The sequence below is a fragment of the Cnephaeus nilssonii genome, assembly GCF_951640355.1.
Source record: "Cnephaeus nilssonii genome assembly, chromosome: 11".
NCBI classification, from domain to species: Eukaryota; Metazoa; Chordata; class Mammalia; order Chiroptera; family Vespertilionidae; genus Cnephaeus; species Cnephaeus nilssonii.
The window spans coordinates 59,603,590-59,622,976 of record NC_137082.1 but is presented as its reverse complement, the minus strand read 5'-3'; the positions used below and the strand labels follow the sequence as shown (position 1 = coordinate 59,622,976).

Here is a 19,387-nt window from a genome sequence, read left to right as displayed (position 1 = left end):
GCCTCTGTGCAGGCTTGCTCTGTGACGCCCCACCCTAGGTTTTCAGGGCTTGTTTTGTACGTGCTCCTTGTCCAACCTGACAGCTTCATTAAAGAACATTCACATTTGTCAACAAATTGGCTTTTCGAAGAAGATGTGAAGTTTCCCTTTAGAACCTGCAGCCTTACTTTGTTGGCTGAACTACACTACAAGGAGGGAGATAACCTATTTACATACTAAAAAGGTCAGTGTTGGACAATCAGCATTTAGAAACAAATTTGCTGCTGCTTACAACTGGAGCATAAGAGTGTGGAAGGAAGCTGCAATTCTGCTGTCTCTATCTGTGTAGACAGCAAGCACTGGTAAATATGCAGGATGTCTGAGCCTGACACCAGTGAGGATGGGCGGGCTCCTCCATGGCTTAGAACCGCGCCGGTAACTGTCAGGTACCATGCAAAGTGCAGGTCAGCCTCACCTGCTAAAAACTGTTAATTAATTTGAGTTGGAAATATTTGCATAATAGCTTTTTCGACTCCTGTAATAAAACACAAATCATCATAATAGACTTTAAATTATGTGGCCACTGCCTACTTAACCTTCCATTTACATTAGGAAAGTCAGGCTTAGCAAGGGCTTACAGCATTTCCTCCTGTGGTCTCTCTCTTCAAAGTCTTAAAATATCAGCAACTTTATTTTGCTAATGTATATGGAGAGTATCTTAAAAGCTGTCATAAAGGCATCAGTTTTCTCTAAAATTGCTATAGAGTTTTTGCTCCTTACCTATTTGTACATAAAGGAAAATAATAAAGCCATTGAGATCCATGGCTCGGCCAACATGTTGGATATAACCTAAGAGTAAAGTCACCCTTGAAGGTGGAAAACGAGTTCAGAAAGGCTGGGGAGAAGTATGAGGCGAAGGGAAGTCTCTCTCCTCTGCGGCAGCAGCCAGTCTTGGGCAGGCGGCCGCCACTGCTCCTCATGCCATGGACCCATTCACAGCTTTGCTCCTAAAAGAGAGTTCCCGTGCGGCGGTCACAGCCAGCTGTGGCTGCTCTCCGCAAGTCCCTGTGAGGTCGTCGAGACTGGGAATCATGGCAGCAGCTGCCATCCAGGTTCTCAGGGAGACCCTGAGCTGCATTCCGTGTTCAGGGCCGAACAGGGGGCCTGTGGGGCCAGATGTGGAGCCGGCTCGTTCCTTTGGAGACGGGTGAAGCGGCTTCCAGGAAGCAGCCTCTCTCTGTGTGCGGGCACTTCGCGGAGTGCCCATCGGCTGGGTCACAGCAGCGAGGCGCTGTGCTTCCTGACTCCTCATTTGGGGAGAGAAGGACCAGTGGCGGTGACATGCTAGCCCTTCATTGGCATCAGCGTGTGTCATGGAGATGACGCGAACTTGCTTAACCACAGTCCTCAGGGCCTTGTAGAGCGGTGGCGTTGGCTGTGCCTGGCACCCCTGGCAGAGGTGCTGTGTGGCTAGAGACCAAGCTTGCCCCTGTGTCTACACTTCCTCTAACCTGACTCCAGGCCTCTGTGACTCTGTGACAAGAGGCTGACAAACCCCGTCTGCTTCCCCACCTGCCTCTCTTAGAGCCCTCGGCGGAGCACACGCAGCAGGCCCTGCACCAGTCCGTCTTCATGACGTCCGTGTCCACCCACCCTTTCCGGGACCTCCCCCTGGGCAGGGAGCAGCACCGCAAGCTGCTTCCGGGCGTGGCCGACATCCGGGCCAGCGAGGTGGCCCGCTGGACCGTGGACCAGGTGAGTGGAACTGCCCTGGGACCGGGGGATGGACATGCCCAGCTGCTGAGAGCTTCTCTTAGGCACTGGCTTCACTATTTCAAGTTTAAGACATACATTTGCAGGAGAAGGCAGGTGTGACTTTGAGGGAATTTGGGGAGCCCAGCAGGTGTTGCCCTCCTCTCCCCATCATCCATATCCTAGCACCACAGGCCCTGGACTCATTCCGCAGAGGGCCAAGCCCCCGGTCCCTCACTGAGGTGCAGTGTGAGGAAGGAAGCCCACTGTATAAGCATCGCAGCCGGGTGTGCTGCCAGCTCCTGTCCCGAGCAGCATGCTGAGAGCCCCCAGCCAGGGTGGCCTGTGCCCCGCGGGGCTGCCGCTGCTGGTGCCCACAGGCCCTGAGAACCCGAGTTCTCACTGCTGAGCAGCTAGCTCCCTGCTGCCCATGTGTCCATCGAAGTCACAGAGTTGAAAGTAAATTAGATCACAACATTGCATAAGATGCTGCAGCCGAGAGAAACACGGGCCTGATTTTAGCATAGACGTGCCTCACATTGCTGGTTTTTAATAAGGACCCGGGAAGTCCCATTGCTTACTGCAATGCTGTGGCGATGCTTTACATTTAAAAGCAGCCATCTTTTGAGGAAGACATCCTGGACTGGCATTGCTTTTGATAAAGGTATTGTTTTCATTAGTCAGGCCTTAATTACTTTTCTTAAATGAATGAAAACCCTTAAATGAAGGACAAGATTAGAGCAGGACTTACATTAGTCACAGAATGTTCACTGAGCACTTACTGCATCAATCTCACTAATCTTGGTTTAAGCCTTCCTTTCCAGCCTTGGACAAGCAGCGGGTGAAGGGCCACCCACAGGTAAAGGGATGGAGGAGCCCTGCCCCTCCTTTCCCAGGCACCTCACACCAGCCACCTGGTGGGTTTCCCCTGCCCAGCATCCCTGCCCAGCCTTCCTCCACCTGGAGCTGAGGGCTGGCATCTGTCCCCCCGCCCCCCCCCCCCCCCCCCCGCACACCCGCCTGCCCGCCTCTCCTCCCACTCCTGCCGAAGGGCCCCCATGGTCCTGGTAACAGCCAGTGTACTGAATCAGGAGCTGGCTGGGTGTTTGGGGGAATGACTAAACATGATCCTGCTGCTTCAAGAATATGCAAAGTCTGGCCCACTACCCCCTGTTTATGACTTTTTACCAGTTTACAAAGCATGCATCAGCTCCATGACCATGCCAACTGAATTAAAATCTGTTGTGTCTATAATCAAATCATGTGCGGTTTTGCCCTTGAAACACACTGAACAAAATGGGGAGGTCAACTGCGAATACAATGGCAAGTTATTCATTCCTGCCTTTCAGGCTATTCATCTGAAGTTTTACCTTTTTAAAGACTGAGAGTGGCTGAGCTCCTGGCCCCTCGCGCCCTCACTGTTCTGCTCCAAAAGAGGTGGGAGAGCAGCCACCCAGCCTGACCTGTGTGTACAGAGCCTCTGCATCCCGAGGATAGTGAAAGTGGTAGAGAAGGGAGAATTCTGGGTGTGTCTCCTCCCAACTTAAACCCTGGCTCCCCAACCACATCCTCAGCATGGGCTGTCCTTGCCTGCATTTTCAGTCTGACCTCCACCCTGCCCCACGTGGTCCCCCCAGTCTGGGCTACGGAATCTTGCTCCTCCCCAGCCCCTGCACTGTTGTTCTCATACTTGCACAGCTGCTACCCTGCCTCAGATTCCCCTCCCCCTCTGCCTGCTGCCACTGCAGCCAACAGCTCAGTGCTCACTTCCTGCAGAAGCCTCTGGGCTGGGCCAGACTTCCTCTCTGTGCTCCCATCTCATCTGAGCCTCTGTCTGCCCCTACAACATGCTTGTCTGACCCACGAGCACATGAGGAGAGACCTGATTTCCCTCACTCCACATATGTCTTGAGAACCTCTTGCTACACCTGGCACTTAGTAAATAATACTGTAAAAGTTTGTTGAATGAATGTTGCATGACAAAGGCATCCTGAGCTAGATTTTGAATCCAAAAGTGAGATACAGCTAAGCAGAAAAAGAAGGGAAACCATTCCAGTTCCCATTCCAAGAAGAAGGGAACAGCCTTAGCCACTTTGACTAAAAATGATCCTGCTGCTTCAAGAGTATGCAAAGTCTGGCCCTGTATCAGTGGATATAGTGTCGGCCCGGGAACTGAAGGGTCCTGGGTTCGATTCTGATCAAGGGCTTGTACCTCGGTTGCAGGCTCCTCCCCGACCTGGGCCCTGGTCTGGGTGCGTGCAGGAGGCAACCAATCAATGTGTTTCTCTCACATCGGTGTTTCCCTCTCTGTGTTTCTCCCCCTCATTTCCACTCTCTCTAAAAATCAATGGAAAAATATACTTGGGTGAGAATTAACCAAAAAAAGGGGTGGGGGACAACAGGATGTTGCATGGGAGAGAGCAGAGATATGCAAGGATGGCTGATACACAACACATCCTTTACTACCATTGGGAATGATAGCAAACAGGATTAATGTAATGATTAGGCAAGTGGTCTTATTTTGCCCATTTACAGATAGGGAAATCAAAGCACCAGAGACTGAGTAACTCCAGAGTCAGGTCTGGAGCTGATCACCAGGCACGCTGCGGACCTGGATACGGAAAGCAGTGGCCTGGGATGGGGTGGACAGGCCGGGCTTGAGGCCAGGCATGGACATGTGTGTGAGTCTGAGCTATCGTAGGTTCTTATGCAGAGAGTCACTTTGTAAAGATGATGCTTCAGGAAGATGAGAATGGCAAAGATCTGCAAAAAAGCATAAAAGTGAGATGAGGGCTAGGAGAGGGAGACGATCAGAAGTCACCAATGCTCTGGTGTGGACTAATAACCGGGGCCTGGTCTGGACACCGCATGAGAAGAACCACCCAAATCCAACAGACACTTTAAAGTCAAGTCAACAACACAGGGAAAGAGATACTGAGATGAAGAAATGAGTCAAATGTGATCCCAGCACTGCAGTTTAGAGTCCAGGGCCCTGGAGTTCATCTGAAAGAATGGGAAATAGTTGGTGGAAAGAAATGAAACTGTGAGGCAAGGATCCCGTTTGAAGGGAGGATAAGATGATGAATTCAATATGGGACACGTTGAGTTAGTGAGCTCTGCAGAACACGCCAGTGGGTATGGAACAAGGATTCCACTGGGCAGAAGTAGGAGATGACAGCAAGTGCTCACCCAGGAGGCGATCACAGAGAGAGCTGCAGGATGGGGGTCAACAGGACCAGGTTAGAAAGTGCAGGGGGCACTTTGAAGGGAAGGGGAGAGTTGTGAAAGAAAAGTGTTGGGTGGGGGGCTCCTGTGAGGGTTCAACAGCTGGGACTGTGGGATTGGGCTCAGGGGATTTGGAAAAATTGTGTACATGTGTATTTTTTTCCTTAAGATGAGGGCCAAAATTAATAAAAGTTTTATTAGCTTTTCAAAGGGAACCATCATCCAAAAAGAATAGGAATCACTGTTTTAGGAACATTGAACAGTGAGTAGGGAATTTGCAGGGGCCTCATCTATCAAGCTTCAAGTCTGGCCCTGAACTAAAGTGAGAGATGAGAGGGTGATTAAGGGGAAGTAGATGGTCCAAGGGCAAGTCTCCCTAGGTTAAAGGTCTCGAAAGGAAGAGACTCATGGAGGGTGCCACAGGGATAATGAGGGGGTGAGATCCCCACTCCTGTGTCCTTAGCGGTACACATGAAGCCCAGCCCATCTCTCTGGAAGAGCCCTTAGAGTTTTTCTAGATTAAAACAAAGCAGCCATAGGAGATCCTGTCTTCACAATGTGCTCTGGTGCTTCCTCGCCATGGCCTCCCTCGGGGATGCGTCCGGAGAAAACTGTTGGGGTAGTTTTCTACTTTATAGATCGCAGTCTTGATATCTTCCTAACGAGATGCTCTTTAGGACCACGTCCTAAATTTATTTCACCATCCTCACTCCATAGCATATTTCCTGGCACCAAACTAGGTCCTCAAGAAGAATCTTGGATAGGCTGAAAGTATGGGCTTTGTGATGGTTCTGTGTACATCATTGACAATAAAGCAGCCCTCACAAGGGAGTTCACTTAGGGGCCATTCCAGAGAGCACCAACAACCGAGTTTACGACTGTTACATACACCACATTAAAAAGGCATGCAGGGGCCCTGGCCAGGTGGCTAAGTTGGTGGGAGTGTCCTCCCGTACATCAGAAGGTTGCAGGTTTGATTCTCAGTCAGGGCACGTACCAAGGTTGTGGGTTCAATCCCTGGTCAGGGCACATGCAGGAAGCAAGGGATATCTCTCTCTCTCTCTCTCTCTCTCTCTCTCTCTCTCTCTCTCTCTCTCCCAGTCTCACTCTCCCTTCCTTTCTCTCTAAAATCAATAAAAACATATCCTTGGGTGAGGATTTAAAAATAAAAGGCATGCAGGGTAGTGAGGATTTGAAAAAGGCAGTTCGGGGCTAGGGAGCTTTGGGAGGAGGGGTGTTTGGGGGCTCTGTTCCCATTGCAGAGGAATCACATGGCGTGTTGAAAATGGACTTGTGCGTCTTTGTGTTAAGAGCCATTCAGTGAGACTTAGCGGGGGGGGGAGGGGGTGGCTGCCTACGCTAGCAGATGAAGCAAGAACGTTCCCTTTGTCTGCCTTCCTGGCTGGGGAGGAAGACCTCTGCTCTGCTCTGTGTCACCTGTGGAGAGAAGCCAGCCCAGGCAGGGCCTCCTCACATTTTCCAGAGCACGGGAGCTGGCTTTTCACTCCTTTGTCGCTGTGGCTGTTCTGCTGGAGCAGTTTTGTCAAAGCACAGGCGGGCTTTGAAGTCAACTTAGTGGTTCTAAATGAAAGACAGGGCTGGATGAAAGTGCATAATTGTAGGAAAGGCTGTTGTTCTGTGAAACCTTTATTAGAAACTGGTGGGTGTGTGCACACTCTCAGGTCAAGGTCAGTGTGAAGTATATTTATTAATCTGGGTCATGGAAATATCCTATAGAAGAGTATAGTGTTTAAGAGTAGGGACTAAACCATCTTTATAGCAAAATGTCTCGCTCTAAAGTAGGAGTCTGGCAAATGTGTGTGTGAGAGAGTGAGTGATGGGAAGTAAACGTTACTCAGTACCCTCCTGCCAGGGGTCCGTGGGCACACAAGGGCTGGATGCAACTTGTTATATGTACATTACAGCCACAAGTATGACTCAGGTATGTTTGGTTCACATATGGATACTTGTATTTCTTATTTTCAAAAATGCTTTTCAAAGCAGCACGCATAAATCATGCCAGCCTCTCAAGTAAGTGCTCCCTTAATGCCCATTAACTTTACAAGATGGCAGTCGCCTTAAAAGCAATCTTTACATAGGAGGGAGTGTTCTGAAAAATTCAGGGTATTGCTAACTAAGCATAGCAGCCTTATACCAACCAGCCCTAAAAAAAAAGGGGGGGGTGCAAATAACCAACTCCACTGTTAAAAAATGAGACCCAGACTGGAAACATGGTCCCTGGTGGACTTGGAGCCAGTACAGTCAGGCACACAGCTACAAGCTCAGCAAAATAGCAAACACCTCCATTAGGAAAGATTTAGGGGAGCCGCATCCCCAATAATGAAGAGAACAAGGCCTGCTGAGCTCCAGGCGGACGCCAGGGAAAGTAGGTCGCGGGAAGATGGCTGGGCGCAGTGATGGGCTCATCTAGGAGCCTGCAGAGTCATCCTTCTTAGTCTTCTCCAAACTGCTGGGTCATCCTGAGCGGGAACTCACTCAGTGTCCTTCCCAAACTGCCAGGCCTTTAGCTGTGGGGTGCATGCTCTCAGGAACTCAGGGAACCACCGTGTCAGCCTGCACACAGGTGTGCTTCCTGAAGCCAAGGCCGGGGTCGCCCACATCAGCGCCAACAGAGCGGCCCTTACCTGGGAAAGCGGCACGTCCACCCAGCCACCGTGGCCCGTGCAAACGGAGGGCCGTTTCCTCTTCCTCGGAGGTCGCTCCCCTCTGTCTGAGCCGTTGCCCACATTTACCACAAACTTGACGAAGAAAAGTTGAGGAGAGAATGAGAGGGAAACACTCTGATGCTACCCCAGGGTATATTAAAGTTCATCGGTTTACATTTAGAAATTTTAGCATAATGGGCTTTCTATTAAAAGTTAAGTATAATTTCTTAGGGCACTAAATACTAACAATACTGAATAATGATCCTGAATAATGATCCAGGCTTTTGGATATTTAAAAATTGTGGCCAGAAAAGTCTGCCTCCAAAGATTTCATAGAACTTGTTCTTCACTTTGGAAAAAGAAAAACAGATTGAATAAATCAATCTCTTTAGAAAAAGACAGAATTTCAGGCACATGGTAAAGCAAATAGATGTCACTGCCCCCGCTGTCTGAGGAAGACAGACCAAATGGTGCAGGAGGCGGGACAGAGAGGGGCGCCGACACCTACTCAGGGCCACCTTGCCCAGCTCAGGGCCACCTTGCCCAGCTCAGGGCCACCTTGCCCAGCTCAGGGCCACCTTGCCCAGCTCAGGGCCACCTTGCTCAGCTCAGAGCCACCTTACTCAGCAGCTCTGATGTGTTTGCTCTTTGGTTTAACACATTATTTATGCCCACTTAAAATCCAATCTGCCTTTGCCATGGACAGTGATTTCTTGGCTAATACTGAGAAGAGGGAATGTGATCCTGTTTTTCATTTGTTTGCTCCGAAAAGGGCATGTTAACCTATGCAAGCCATCAACAACATGCAGCCACGTGCTGGGAGCAGAAGTTCCTGGAGCATGTATTTAAAGAGGCCGTGTCTCCAAACTTCAGTTTGCCTGTGGCCAAGGTGTGGTCAGGGTGGAGCCCAGCCTCCTCTCTGCCTGTCCACCTCTCCCCTCTGCTCTCAGCTGTAGCCAAACGACTCTGCTTCCATGACATGCAGGCCATGTGCCTGCTGTGGCCCTGGTCCTGGGATGCTCAGTGCCAAGGTCCCCTCTCTGCCCCCAAGTCGCTCCTGTGGAAATACCGTGCAGCCAGCATTCCAGCTCAGCTACCACCTCCCTGTGCTGTGTTTGCTGAGTTCCCACCCGAGACACCATCTGTCCCTTCTAGAAGCCCATAGCTCACACCTCTCTTGCGGATTTTAGCACATTGGCCCATGCACATGGTGACTAGGAAGTTGTCCTTGACTAGCCATTTTCCCGCTACCTGCTACCACTAGTCAAACCTTACACTCATTGGAAGTTCAGGCTCGACCTGGCCTCCGCTCAGCCTTACCAGCACCCCGCAGAAGCCTCCCAGGAAGCCGGGGCCGGGGCGGACTTGGCCAGAAGAGCAGACTAGGGGGTGAAAGGACCGCCTCTCAGTGTCCCGAGCCCCAGAAACTGTAAGCCCTGCCGTCACCTGCCCCAGTGACCATCGGTGTTCCAGGGCTCCCCTCAGAACCCTGAAGATACCAAACACGCGCTCCATGCTTCCAGTCCACCTAGCAAACAGAAAACCGTACCCGCTCAGCGGCAGCCTGGGCGTGGTGCCTGGACTGCCAGAGCCTCGGCGCTCGGGTGCAGTAGCAGAGGCGGCCAGGTTGAGGCCACTGACATCTTCCTAGTGCCCTAAGGCTTGAAGATGCCATTGTGTGGCAGCATAATGACTGGTTGTGATGGATTTTTCTTTGTAATTATCATTCAACACTTTAGGATGATTGTACATGACTCACGATAAAATATACGTGCGGCACCAGAGGTGAGGAAAGCAGACGTCAACATGCTGATTGCCCCTAAAAAGATGTTCTGGAACATTCCTATTACACAGACGAAACGGAGCTGTGAGTGGATGGGACAGCTCTATGTGCAGACACAGGCATCAGGTGTCAGGTTCGCCCTGTGGGGTTGGCCCCAGCCACTCTGCAAGCTGGAGGCAATCCAACCCGGTGCTGCTGTTCTCTGCACAGTGTGGGAGGGGCCAACATCCACTCACACCTTCCGGGGCGCCAGCTGCGAGCAGGTGCTTCCAGAGTCTGACTGTAGAGCACATGGCATGGCCCTGCACACCCAGCCTTTCTCCCGGGCCTTCCCCACGAGACACGGGAGAGACGTGCGCATGCACACTGCTCATCCACACCAGGGGCAGGCAGCCAGAAAGAAAGACAAAGCAAAGACCAGCAAGACAGCTCCTCCTAGGAAGGTCTCCTCCCTGGATTCACTTGCCCTTGCTTTCCTGCTCGCCTCCGCCCCCTGCTCCAGCAGGTGCCAGGAGTGGCCACACCCAGTTGTCATTCTGGTTGTCAGGGGTCTATACTTCATTACATTTGCTCAATCACCACCCAAAAGTATCACGTGAGAACACTCAGTGGCTTCCTGAGCTTACAGCCAGGTCTTATTAAAAGGAATTCGGGCCATGTGGATGGAGAGGGAGGAGAGGTAAGGCTGGGAAATTGAACCAAAGAAACTGATTTTTCCAGAACTCTGGGTTAAGGATCAGAAAACTTGAGCTTCAAAACCGTCTTTGGCACTTACTGGCCATGAATGACCTTGAGTAAGTCACTGAGCCCTTTCCAGCTTCGGTGTCAGGTATTACATGGGAATTCACTTCACATAGATCCCGAGTCCCTGTTGTTGGCCCGGCACCTGGGGAGGAAGTGGGCACTAAGGTGGATGAGACGGGCCTGGGCCTCGGGTCTGCCGAGAGGTAGCCGGATGCATCCCCCTCTCTGAGGGTCACTGTGATAAGTGCCATGCCCAGGCTCCTCACCCCTGCCCTCTCTTACCCCACATGGTGGGTGGAAGGGGCAGGTGGGAGAAGGTTCTAGAATGCCAGATCTCCTCACAGGTGGAGACTGTCACTATCATCACTTAGGTCAGCCTGGAGGCCAGAAGAGATATGAGGAGCTAAGCTAATGTGGCTTGATAGTTATTACTTAAATCCCAAGTGTTTGAGGGATTTTAAGTATATTTTCGTCCAATGTTAAATTTCTACAACCCAAGAAATGACCTCAGGTGATGTTTTAAGTCCGGCTTTCATCCTGGCTGCAGGTGACTGAGTTCGTGCAGTCTCTGCTGGGCTGTGAAGAGCATGCAAAGTGCTTCAAGAAAGAGGTAGGAAATGTCCTATTATATGTCTGCTTTATGCTTCTAGACCCAGAGGGCCTTGTTTCCATTTCCTCCCGTGGAAAGGAGAGCAGTTTGGGAGGCTGGCCATGGGGGTCCCGGCGGGAAAGAGCCCGCGGCAGCCGGCGCGCAGGCAGCCTGTCTGGCTGGGGTGTCTGCTGTGGTGCTGGGCTCACGGCCTGCGGAGCCAGTGGGCTGCTTGAGCACGGGGTAAATTCTCACAGCATCCAGAAGCCTCTGCACTGCAGCTCTGGGCTACACAGGGGCACAGAGGGGTCCCACATGAGCCTGCCCCTGGAGGGAGGGGCTGGTCTGCTCCAGAGTGAAAGGGACCATCCTGTGTGTCTGGCGCTTGGCCTGCTTCAGGAGGGATGCAGAGAAGCCACGAAATCTTTCTGTGGGGAGGCTCTTCCTCCTCCTTCTCAGTCCGAATATACCAACTGCTCACCATTTGTCCTGGAATTGCTATCCATAGCTCCAGGGCCCCAGAAGAGACCGGGCCAGCTGCAGAGCAGTAGTGCAGGTAGCAATGCTAGCTTTTGTGCATCGGGGGCTTGTCTGTGTCTGGCCCTGTGCCATCCCTGTGCAGCTGTCCTCCTGGGGTCCTCACAGCTCTACCGGGCAGCTCACCAGTGCAGAGCCCAAGGCGCGGGGAGGAAAGCAGTCAGGGTGCAGCCCATATCCACCCGGTTCCAGAGCCTCCAGCATTGCTCTAGAACTCTCCAAAAACCCTATTCCTGGGGACTCTGGGGTGCAACACACACTCTCCCTCTCGAGACGTCAGAGCCCGCATGGCTCAGGGGAAGCACTCTTTGAGTTTGGGGTCCTGGACCCCTCAGAGCCCAGTGAGCCCTGTATTTTCAGGGAACTCAGCATCAAGGCCACTACAGTCTCAGTCTGGGCAGCTGCCAATGGACACCTGGTTCCGCCTCACCCCAGCACAGCGTGGGCATAGGTGGCCCAGCCTCATACTTACAGACCACTCTCTGCATTGAGCAACACCCAAGGCCCACCGTGTCCACAGGTCTCTGCAGGTCAGGTCACTTGGGCTTGGCGCTTTGACCAGCAGTGTCATCGTGGGCACATCACTTGCCCCCTCTGTAAACACAGAGTACTGAAGGGGCCCTTTAAGGATTAGGACTAGTATGTTTACATACCTAGCCCCACTCTCGCCCCAGAGTTGGGGCTTAATAAAGGGCAGTAATTAGACCAGCAGGTCTCCTCTGGAGGCCAAGGAGCCCTGCCTGGAAGCCCAACATACTCTCTCTCAGCTGTGTGACCTCAGGCAAATCATTAGGCTCATTAACTAGCTTTTCTCACCCACCTTATGGGGTTGTTAGAAGATCAAGCACATAGAAGAGATTAGGATATAGCTCCATAAACGTTAGCTGTTATTACTGTCACCATCACCATCATTACCTGATTCTTCGAACAAGTGACTATTTGGCCAGGAGCTGTTGCTTGGAAATGCTGGAGCCCAGCCCAGGTGAGGGCATGGAGAGAGCTTCTCTCCACTTCCTACCCTGTGGGACAGGTACTCCATTCTCCAAGTGGACAGTTCTCCATCAGGCAACATACTTTCCACAAACAGGAAGCTTTTCAAAGCTCTTAGAACTTTAACCCTCACCAGAGATCCCTGGGCGATCCCATCTTCCTCTGTGAGACATTAATACTTAGGGTTCGTATCATTAATTAAAAAGGGTTGGAACCATACAGCTGGGTTCATGGGAAGGTGTTACCATAGAAAACCTTTCAGTCTGTCCTTTTGTTTCTGGACCCAGGACTCATTCTGAGCAGCCCGTGTAACTGGGTTAGCTGGGTGTGGGCCCACCCACTGCCTCCGGGGCCAGCCTCTGAGGCCACACAGAGGAAGCTGAGGGAAGACAGCCTGCACGGAGGCTACTTTCCGTCACGTGAAAGCTATGACATCTCAGACCACAACATGCTTTAAAGTGAATGAATAGAACATTTATTTTATATGTATTTCTGTTTATTATAGCATTTATCATTGAAAAAATTAAAATACAGAATAGTTAAAAGGAGAAAATAAAAACCAAACCACTATTTCACCAGCCAAAGGCAACTTCCCTTAAATTTGGTACAAAGATTTTAAGTAGTTTAACTTTGGACATGTATACATGGCGGTCATGCACATTTAATCTTACAAGTGAAACTGAGATCTTTCTGTATCATTATATTGTGTTTTGTGCTTAATAATTCATGAAAAATTTCCCAAATCATTGTTTCTTTGAGACATGAATTTTGGTAACTGCCTAGTACCACATCCTAGGTGAGACCTGAATTTATTTACTTCTACTATTTTTGAGATGCTGGGTTGTTTTCAATAATTCACTATTATAAATAACACTAGGGTGCAGGCACTGCCCATTGTTCTCTCAGGGAATAATTCCTGGAGTTTTACGTGGTGGATGAAAGTGGGTTATTTTTAAGGCTCTTGATACAAATTCAGGCCAAGATATTTTATATGTAACAACAGAAATTTAGCTTGGGAGCAATTAGTGTATACTGAATTCATATTTAGCAGAGTGAACACCTTTTTCATTGGACTTCGCTTCAGAGGCCTGGGAGAAATGAGCTGAGCGATGGTTGGGACTAGGCTTGTGAGGGCTGCCATCCCTCTCCCCGGCTCTGAGCTCTGCAGGGAGGCCTCGGGTCAGCTGGAGCAGCTCAGCACCCGAGACACCAGGGTGACAGGCTTTCCTTTCATTCTTGTTTATGTATTCACATGCAGCAGATTGATGGCAAAGCCTTCCTGCTCCTGACGCAGGCAGACATCGTCAAGGTGATGAAGATCAAACTGGGCCCGGCGCTGAAGATTTATCATTCTGTCCTCATGTTCAGGAATTCCCAGGACCTCACTGAGGAAGATGCTGTCTCAGGCCCAGAAGTCAGGGGCTAAACGCACCACCTGGGCTGCCGCCGCACTGTGACCTGGATCTTTCAGCAATAAAGGTGGCCCACACTGATTGATGTTAATGTCCCCAGGGTCATATCCATATTTAATCTGGGCCTTTTAAATCGCTGTGGCTTATACGTGTAGAGGGTTTTGATGACTGGCCAGTGTGGTGACACAGAGGCCCAGGTCTGTGAATGTCTTTACCTTCAGCAGGTCCTTTCAGCTCTGATGTGTTGCCCCAAACAGACCAAAGAAACCCACACATACACCTTTATTCATCTCCCTTGCCATTAAAGAAGCCATTTCCCGTTTTGAAAGCAAAAAATTCTCAAATGGTAAAATGTTAGAAAGATGGAACTCATAAATACATTGTTGGTGTTTTCACCAGAACATCTGAGCTTGGCTCCGACTTGCCATCTGGGTGCAGTGAGTCTGAGAGACAGAGGCTGGTGCTTTAAACAGATTTCATGAGATTTTTGTGTACTTTGCTCAGGAATGTGTGTCTTAAAAAATAATAATAATAAGCACATGTTTTCATGATTTGTTAATTCTTTTTGTTCCATTAACTGTTTCTTGGTTGGGCTCCAAGGAGTAGCATGAAAGCAGCCCCAGCATTGAGCAGGAGCTGGGGAGGCCCTCCTGCGGATCCCCCACCCGCAGTGCCCTAAGGCTGCGTGTGAGGCCGCAGGGAGGCTCGTGCTGACACCGGCATTAGCTAGTGGGCCAGACGCCCGCCTGCACCGAAGGCCTCCCGGCTGTCACTCCGAGGGGCCTCAGGAGAACGGGTTTGCCCTGCAGTCTGGCTGGTGTGTGATAAGGAGTGTGGTACATGTGGGCCTTGTGTGCGCCTTTACAGGGACAGGCCACTAGAAGGGAGGGGGGATTTCTGAGGAGGGCGCTTGCTATCTATTATTTGTTTGGACACTTCTGATTTATCAGACTTTATTGGTTTTGTGTAAGTGTATCTGAGACTTAAGTTACCCACGGGGACCCAGTCCCACTGTTTTAAACACAGCAGCTCTTTGCTGACACACACCTACAGTCAGAGCTGCAGAAGCCCCTGGGAGTGGAGTGCCACTGGCTTTCTCAGTGGGCAGAGGAGAGAAGTGGCTAGACCATACCCATTTGCTTCATTTAGAGTCTTATCGTTTAAGAAAACTGATTCTGCTTGGAGAGTTTCTCCAATTGTAGGTCGCTGAAAAAATGTTTTCTAAGAGGCTTTGCAAATATTACATTTCTTTAGATCCTCACTCAAATGGAATTTTAATAAATTATTGGTTGATGTAAGTTTTTGTTTCTGTGGACCTTTGTTTTGTTTTGTTCTGTACACTGCCATGTACAATTAAGATTCTTGCTTCTCTATGTTCAAATTTTAATATATTTTAAATGATAATAAACGGATGAAATGAAACCTTCACCTCTCTGCCTGAATCTGTTGATATAACCTGTTCCAGGCCACACCTGGAGGCTGCTGTCTTACAGCCTTGGATGGATAAAGGTCTTGCCGCATGCTTTAGCCAGCCAAGGAGTCGCCATTTTTTAGTACTTGGGGTATGTTTCCTTAGGGACATATTTTTAGCTGTTAATAACTTGAGAGTTTAATTTTAAAAACTCAAAATTGCTCATTGCAGAGGCTCATGGAAAACATGAGGTTTGGGCTTGTATATTTAACTAAGGGCCCAGTGCACGAATCCGTGCACCTTGAAAGAAACTGTGGGCCACGAGGTTGTGGTAGGTACAGGGGCAGGTCTTGGCCCATCCTCCATGCCCCCACCCGGCCCCTCCTGTCACGGCCTCTGGTCCCCTCTCTGCCAACAGCCCCGCTCCCACCACCACCACTCCCACGCACTGACGCTACCAGCGCTGGCCTTACATCTGCTGATGGCACAGAGTGATAGGGGCCAGTGCCAGCAGTGGGTGCAAGTGGGGCCAGTGCCATCAACAGGTGCGAGCAGCGGCTACTGCCCCGATCGCCCATCAGGAGCAGGGGGAGGTGGATCGGGGCCGGCGCTAGGCACCAGCAGTGGGTGCAAGCAGGGCCAGTGCTTGCAGCAGGTGCAAGCACTGGGTGGAACGGTGGCACATGGGAGCAAAGAATTTTCAGTAACCACCAGAGACTTGCCCTGATGACAGCGACCAGAACCCCGCCTTGGTCTGGCGCCCCACTCACCTACTCCACCATCCTGCCACAGCCAACACCCACCATGTTTCGCACTCTGCCGCCTCCTGCCAAAGCCCGCCATGTTCTGTGCACACGCTCCCTGGTGGTGGTGCACATCATAGCAACCAGTTGTTTGGTTATTCTGTTGTTCTGCCATTCGGTCTATTTGCATATTAGGGTTTTATATATATAGATACCTGTCATTTCAATAGAAGGATCCAATACAGAACAGATAATATGTAGTCAAATTAAGGCTGAACTATTGTGTTCCTAGAAGATAGTGTGATCAGATAGAAAGAGCTTGACCAGGTGTATACCTGCTCCCTGGACTTCCTCATTTTGTCACCCAATACCTCAACCTGGACATACTCAAAAGGCAACTCAGATGGCCCCACCCGAGTATTCCTCACGTAAGTGGACAATACCATCATCACAATAGCTACTCAAGCCAGGAAACTGAAACTGTGTCAATTTCTGGCCTATACTAGTAAACTCTTCTCCCAACAGGACATCACTGAACATAGAGATAAGAGCTCCTTCTGTGGCCCCAGCACCTGAAGGCATTCACACCTGGCCACTCCCTGCCTCTACCTTTCTCTTGGGCCCCTCTCACCTTGGTATATGCTGATCCCTCTGAAGTGGTCTCTCCCATTCCCTCTCCCCTTCTTCAGTAGACTTTCTTACACCTTGACTGTAGGTTCCCACTCACGGCCCCACAGCAGCTGAGCCTCCCCATCACATTGCTCCTCACTCCTCATTGTTATTACTTGCTTCTCTCTCCCCACTAGTCCACAGGTCTGTGAGGACAAAGACCATGGCCTTCTTGTCATCACTTAAATATCTGGAATTTAATCGGCACATAATAAGTCATTTGTTGCATCAATGAATGAAACAAACCAATCAAACTCTGATCCAAATCTCAGTTCTGCAACTTCCTAAACAAGTGTAACTTCACTGTAAAAGAAAATAATTCCTACCCCAAGGGGTTTTTTAAATTGTATTTTGCCATGTACAATTAATGTATGTCAATGTAACTGAAAACACTGTGTAAGGTGCCTGACACCTAATGAAGCTATTAAACAAGTGTCAGGAAAAAACAGCAATCCTTTTCTTGAACGTTCTTCCAGGAAATTCCCACATGCAAACCCTGTGAGTTTTCATCAAACCTGACCCCAGGAGCCCACTCTTCTTAGTGTGGCTGTGTGTGAGGGGCCCAGGAGCATAAGGGGCAGACCCTCAGGGCCTTGGTTGCCCTGACTCAGCTCTCCCATCCCCAGAGTCCATGCCAACCAGGTCCCTTCTCTCTCCCCAGGCTCTCTAGAAAGGCAGAAACACCATGAGTTGAAATCTTTCGCTCTGCCAGGAGGACCCCTACCACCCTCAGGCAGCATCCTGAAATGCCCAGATGATGTGAAGGCCTCAGTAGCCTCTAGGTTCCAGCCTCAGCCTTTTGCTCTCCTCCTCTTTTCCTCTATGAACATGAGGGACAAAGCAAAACAAACTTCTAGGTTATTAGAAAGAGTTTCCCCAAAAGATCATTTGTACAACACATCAACTAGTTCATTTGCAAGAATCCTAATGGAGCATAGAACTTCTGAGACCACAGTCTTTAAATGCCTGTAATTTCAGATAATTTTTGCAAAACTAAACTTCTCTCACTTCCAACAAGTGCATTCCAAGAAAAATCTATCCTCCATCAGCTCTAAACATCTGTTTTCTCCCTCTGTGATTAGGTGCTGACCTTGTATAACCCACATCCTAAACAGATTCCAGGAATGACAGTGCAGGAGCCATCTCCTTGTTAACATAGGCTGTGGGTTGTGACATTTTTCCCTGGCTGAGTGCCAACTCCCAAACACCCCTGGGATCTCTTGGTCAAGTCACCTTTGTCTGTAGAATCTCCATCTGCTGAGTGAGGGTAGGAAGCTGGGAAGTGCAGGGGAAAGTACTTGGGCTTTGCAGCGGGGCCCAGAATCCCAAGGCCTGTGCCTACTTAGTGCCTAATCTAGAAGTATTTCTTCACCACCCAGCAAATAGACAACTTGCCACATTTACTCATTTCTTTTGAAGTATTGAGTTTTGATTATATTATGTTTTGCTTCATATCATTTTAAAGAATGTTCAGTTTGTCTCTACAACTCCCAGGACCAAAAAATATACTCTTGAATGTGAAGGCTCCTATGAATATATTCTTAATATTATCTCTTATAAATAAACTAGAGGCCTGGTGCATGAAATTTGTGCATGGGTAGGGTCCCTAGGCCTGGCTGGCAATCAGGGCCAATCTGTGGGGCGACCGGCAGGGTGATTGGGGGCCCCTGCTGGCACCCACCTTGGCCAGCCTGGCGCTACCCGCTCACCAGCCCCGCCCCCCCGCTGCCACTGTCAGTCGCCTCCCTCTGCAGGGCGACCGGTGGGATAATTGGGGGGGGTCTCTGCTGACACCCACCTTGGCTGGCCTGGAGCCTGCAGGCTGGGGGAAGCTCCTGCATTGAGCATCTGCCCCCTAGTGGTCAGTGCACATCATAGCAACCAGTAGTTCCAGCAGTTGTTCCGCCATTCCGTTGATTTGCATATTAGGCTTTTATTATATAGGATTCTTCTTAAACACTTATTATCCTAATAAATATATTTATAAGGAATTTATTTGTTAATAGATCCTTGAATAGTCAATATCCTTAAATATTCTTTCTATAAATAAAGATATAAAAGAGTATATAAATATTCACAAGAAATATGTCTTTTAAAATATGTTTTGTTGTACTTTCTCTGCCCTTCTGTTTCTAGCTGCAGCAGGGCGCTGGGGTGGCTGAACTCCTAAATGTGCTGCTGCGAAGACCAAAGGAAAACGGGTCAACTAACACGCGTGTTCAATGAGTAAACTTGCTAACTGGGCCATGAGGTGGACTGGAAATCACAACTTGGTTTCTCAGTGAGGTTGCCTGTTCCCAAGTCTTTACACCCTAACTCCTTTCAGGCAGATGATAGATTCTGAATTCAGTGATCAGTAAGACACAGCCCGGCTGCCACTACGGAATGCCGAGGTGCCCAAATGCCCAGGCTGGGATGCCCAGCAACTCCAGAGCACCTAACAGCAGCCATGAAGACTCAGCTCTTAAATGATGAGAGCAGAGGACCTGGGCACGGTGACCATGGCCTGATCCTTCCTTAGGGACCGCAGAGTATGAGGGACAAAGCTTTGCTATCCAAATCACTGTTTGCTGTTTGGTCATAGGAATTACATAGAGATGGAGAAAAGTGAGACAAAAGGATTTGGGGGGTTAAAAGAAAAAAAAAGAACCACCATTAAATATAGAATGGAAAGCAAAAGGTGCAGAAATGAGACTAAGTTTAAAATATTGAGAGATGTTCCTCCAAATAGTTCTATTTATTGGGATCAGACTAGCGTGCAGTTTTACCTGCAAGGCAACATCCATCAATTTCCCATTTACTTCAATTTGCAATTAGATTGTGTTCCCTTTGTTTGAGGAACCTAGACATCAAGGCAAATAGATGCAAGAAGAGCATGAAGTGCTGA

General features: G+C 49.7%; 1 protein-coding gene across 2 annotated transcripts in view; it reads left to right on the top strand.

Annotated features, from left to right (window-relative positions):
• L3MBTL4 (L3MBTL histone methyl-lysine binding protein 4) overlaps positions 1 to 13,691 on the top strand; it is a gene marked incomplete at both ends in the record, with an annotated part of 265,419 nt that extends 251,728 nt beyond the window's left edge. Inside the window, 3 exons of one of the 2 annotated variants that reach the window (XM_079784360.1) lie at positions 1,565 to 1,734; positions 10,697 to 10,759; positions 13,524 to 13,691. In XM_079784360.1, the coding sequence (XP_079640486.1) occupies positions 1,565 to 1,734; positions 10,697 to 10,759; positions 13,524 to 13,691 (401 nt within the window). Of the gene's footprint in view, positions 1 to 1,522; positions 1,735 to 10,696; positions 10,760 to 13,523 lie in introns of both variants that reach the window. The other variant, XM_079784359.1, reaches the window with a different exon arrangement.
• Between the last annotated feature and the right edge of the window lie 5,696 nt (positions 13,692 to 19,387).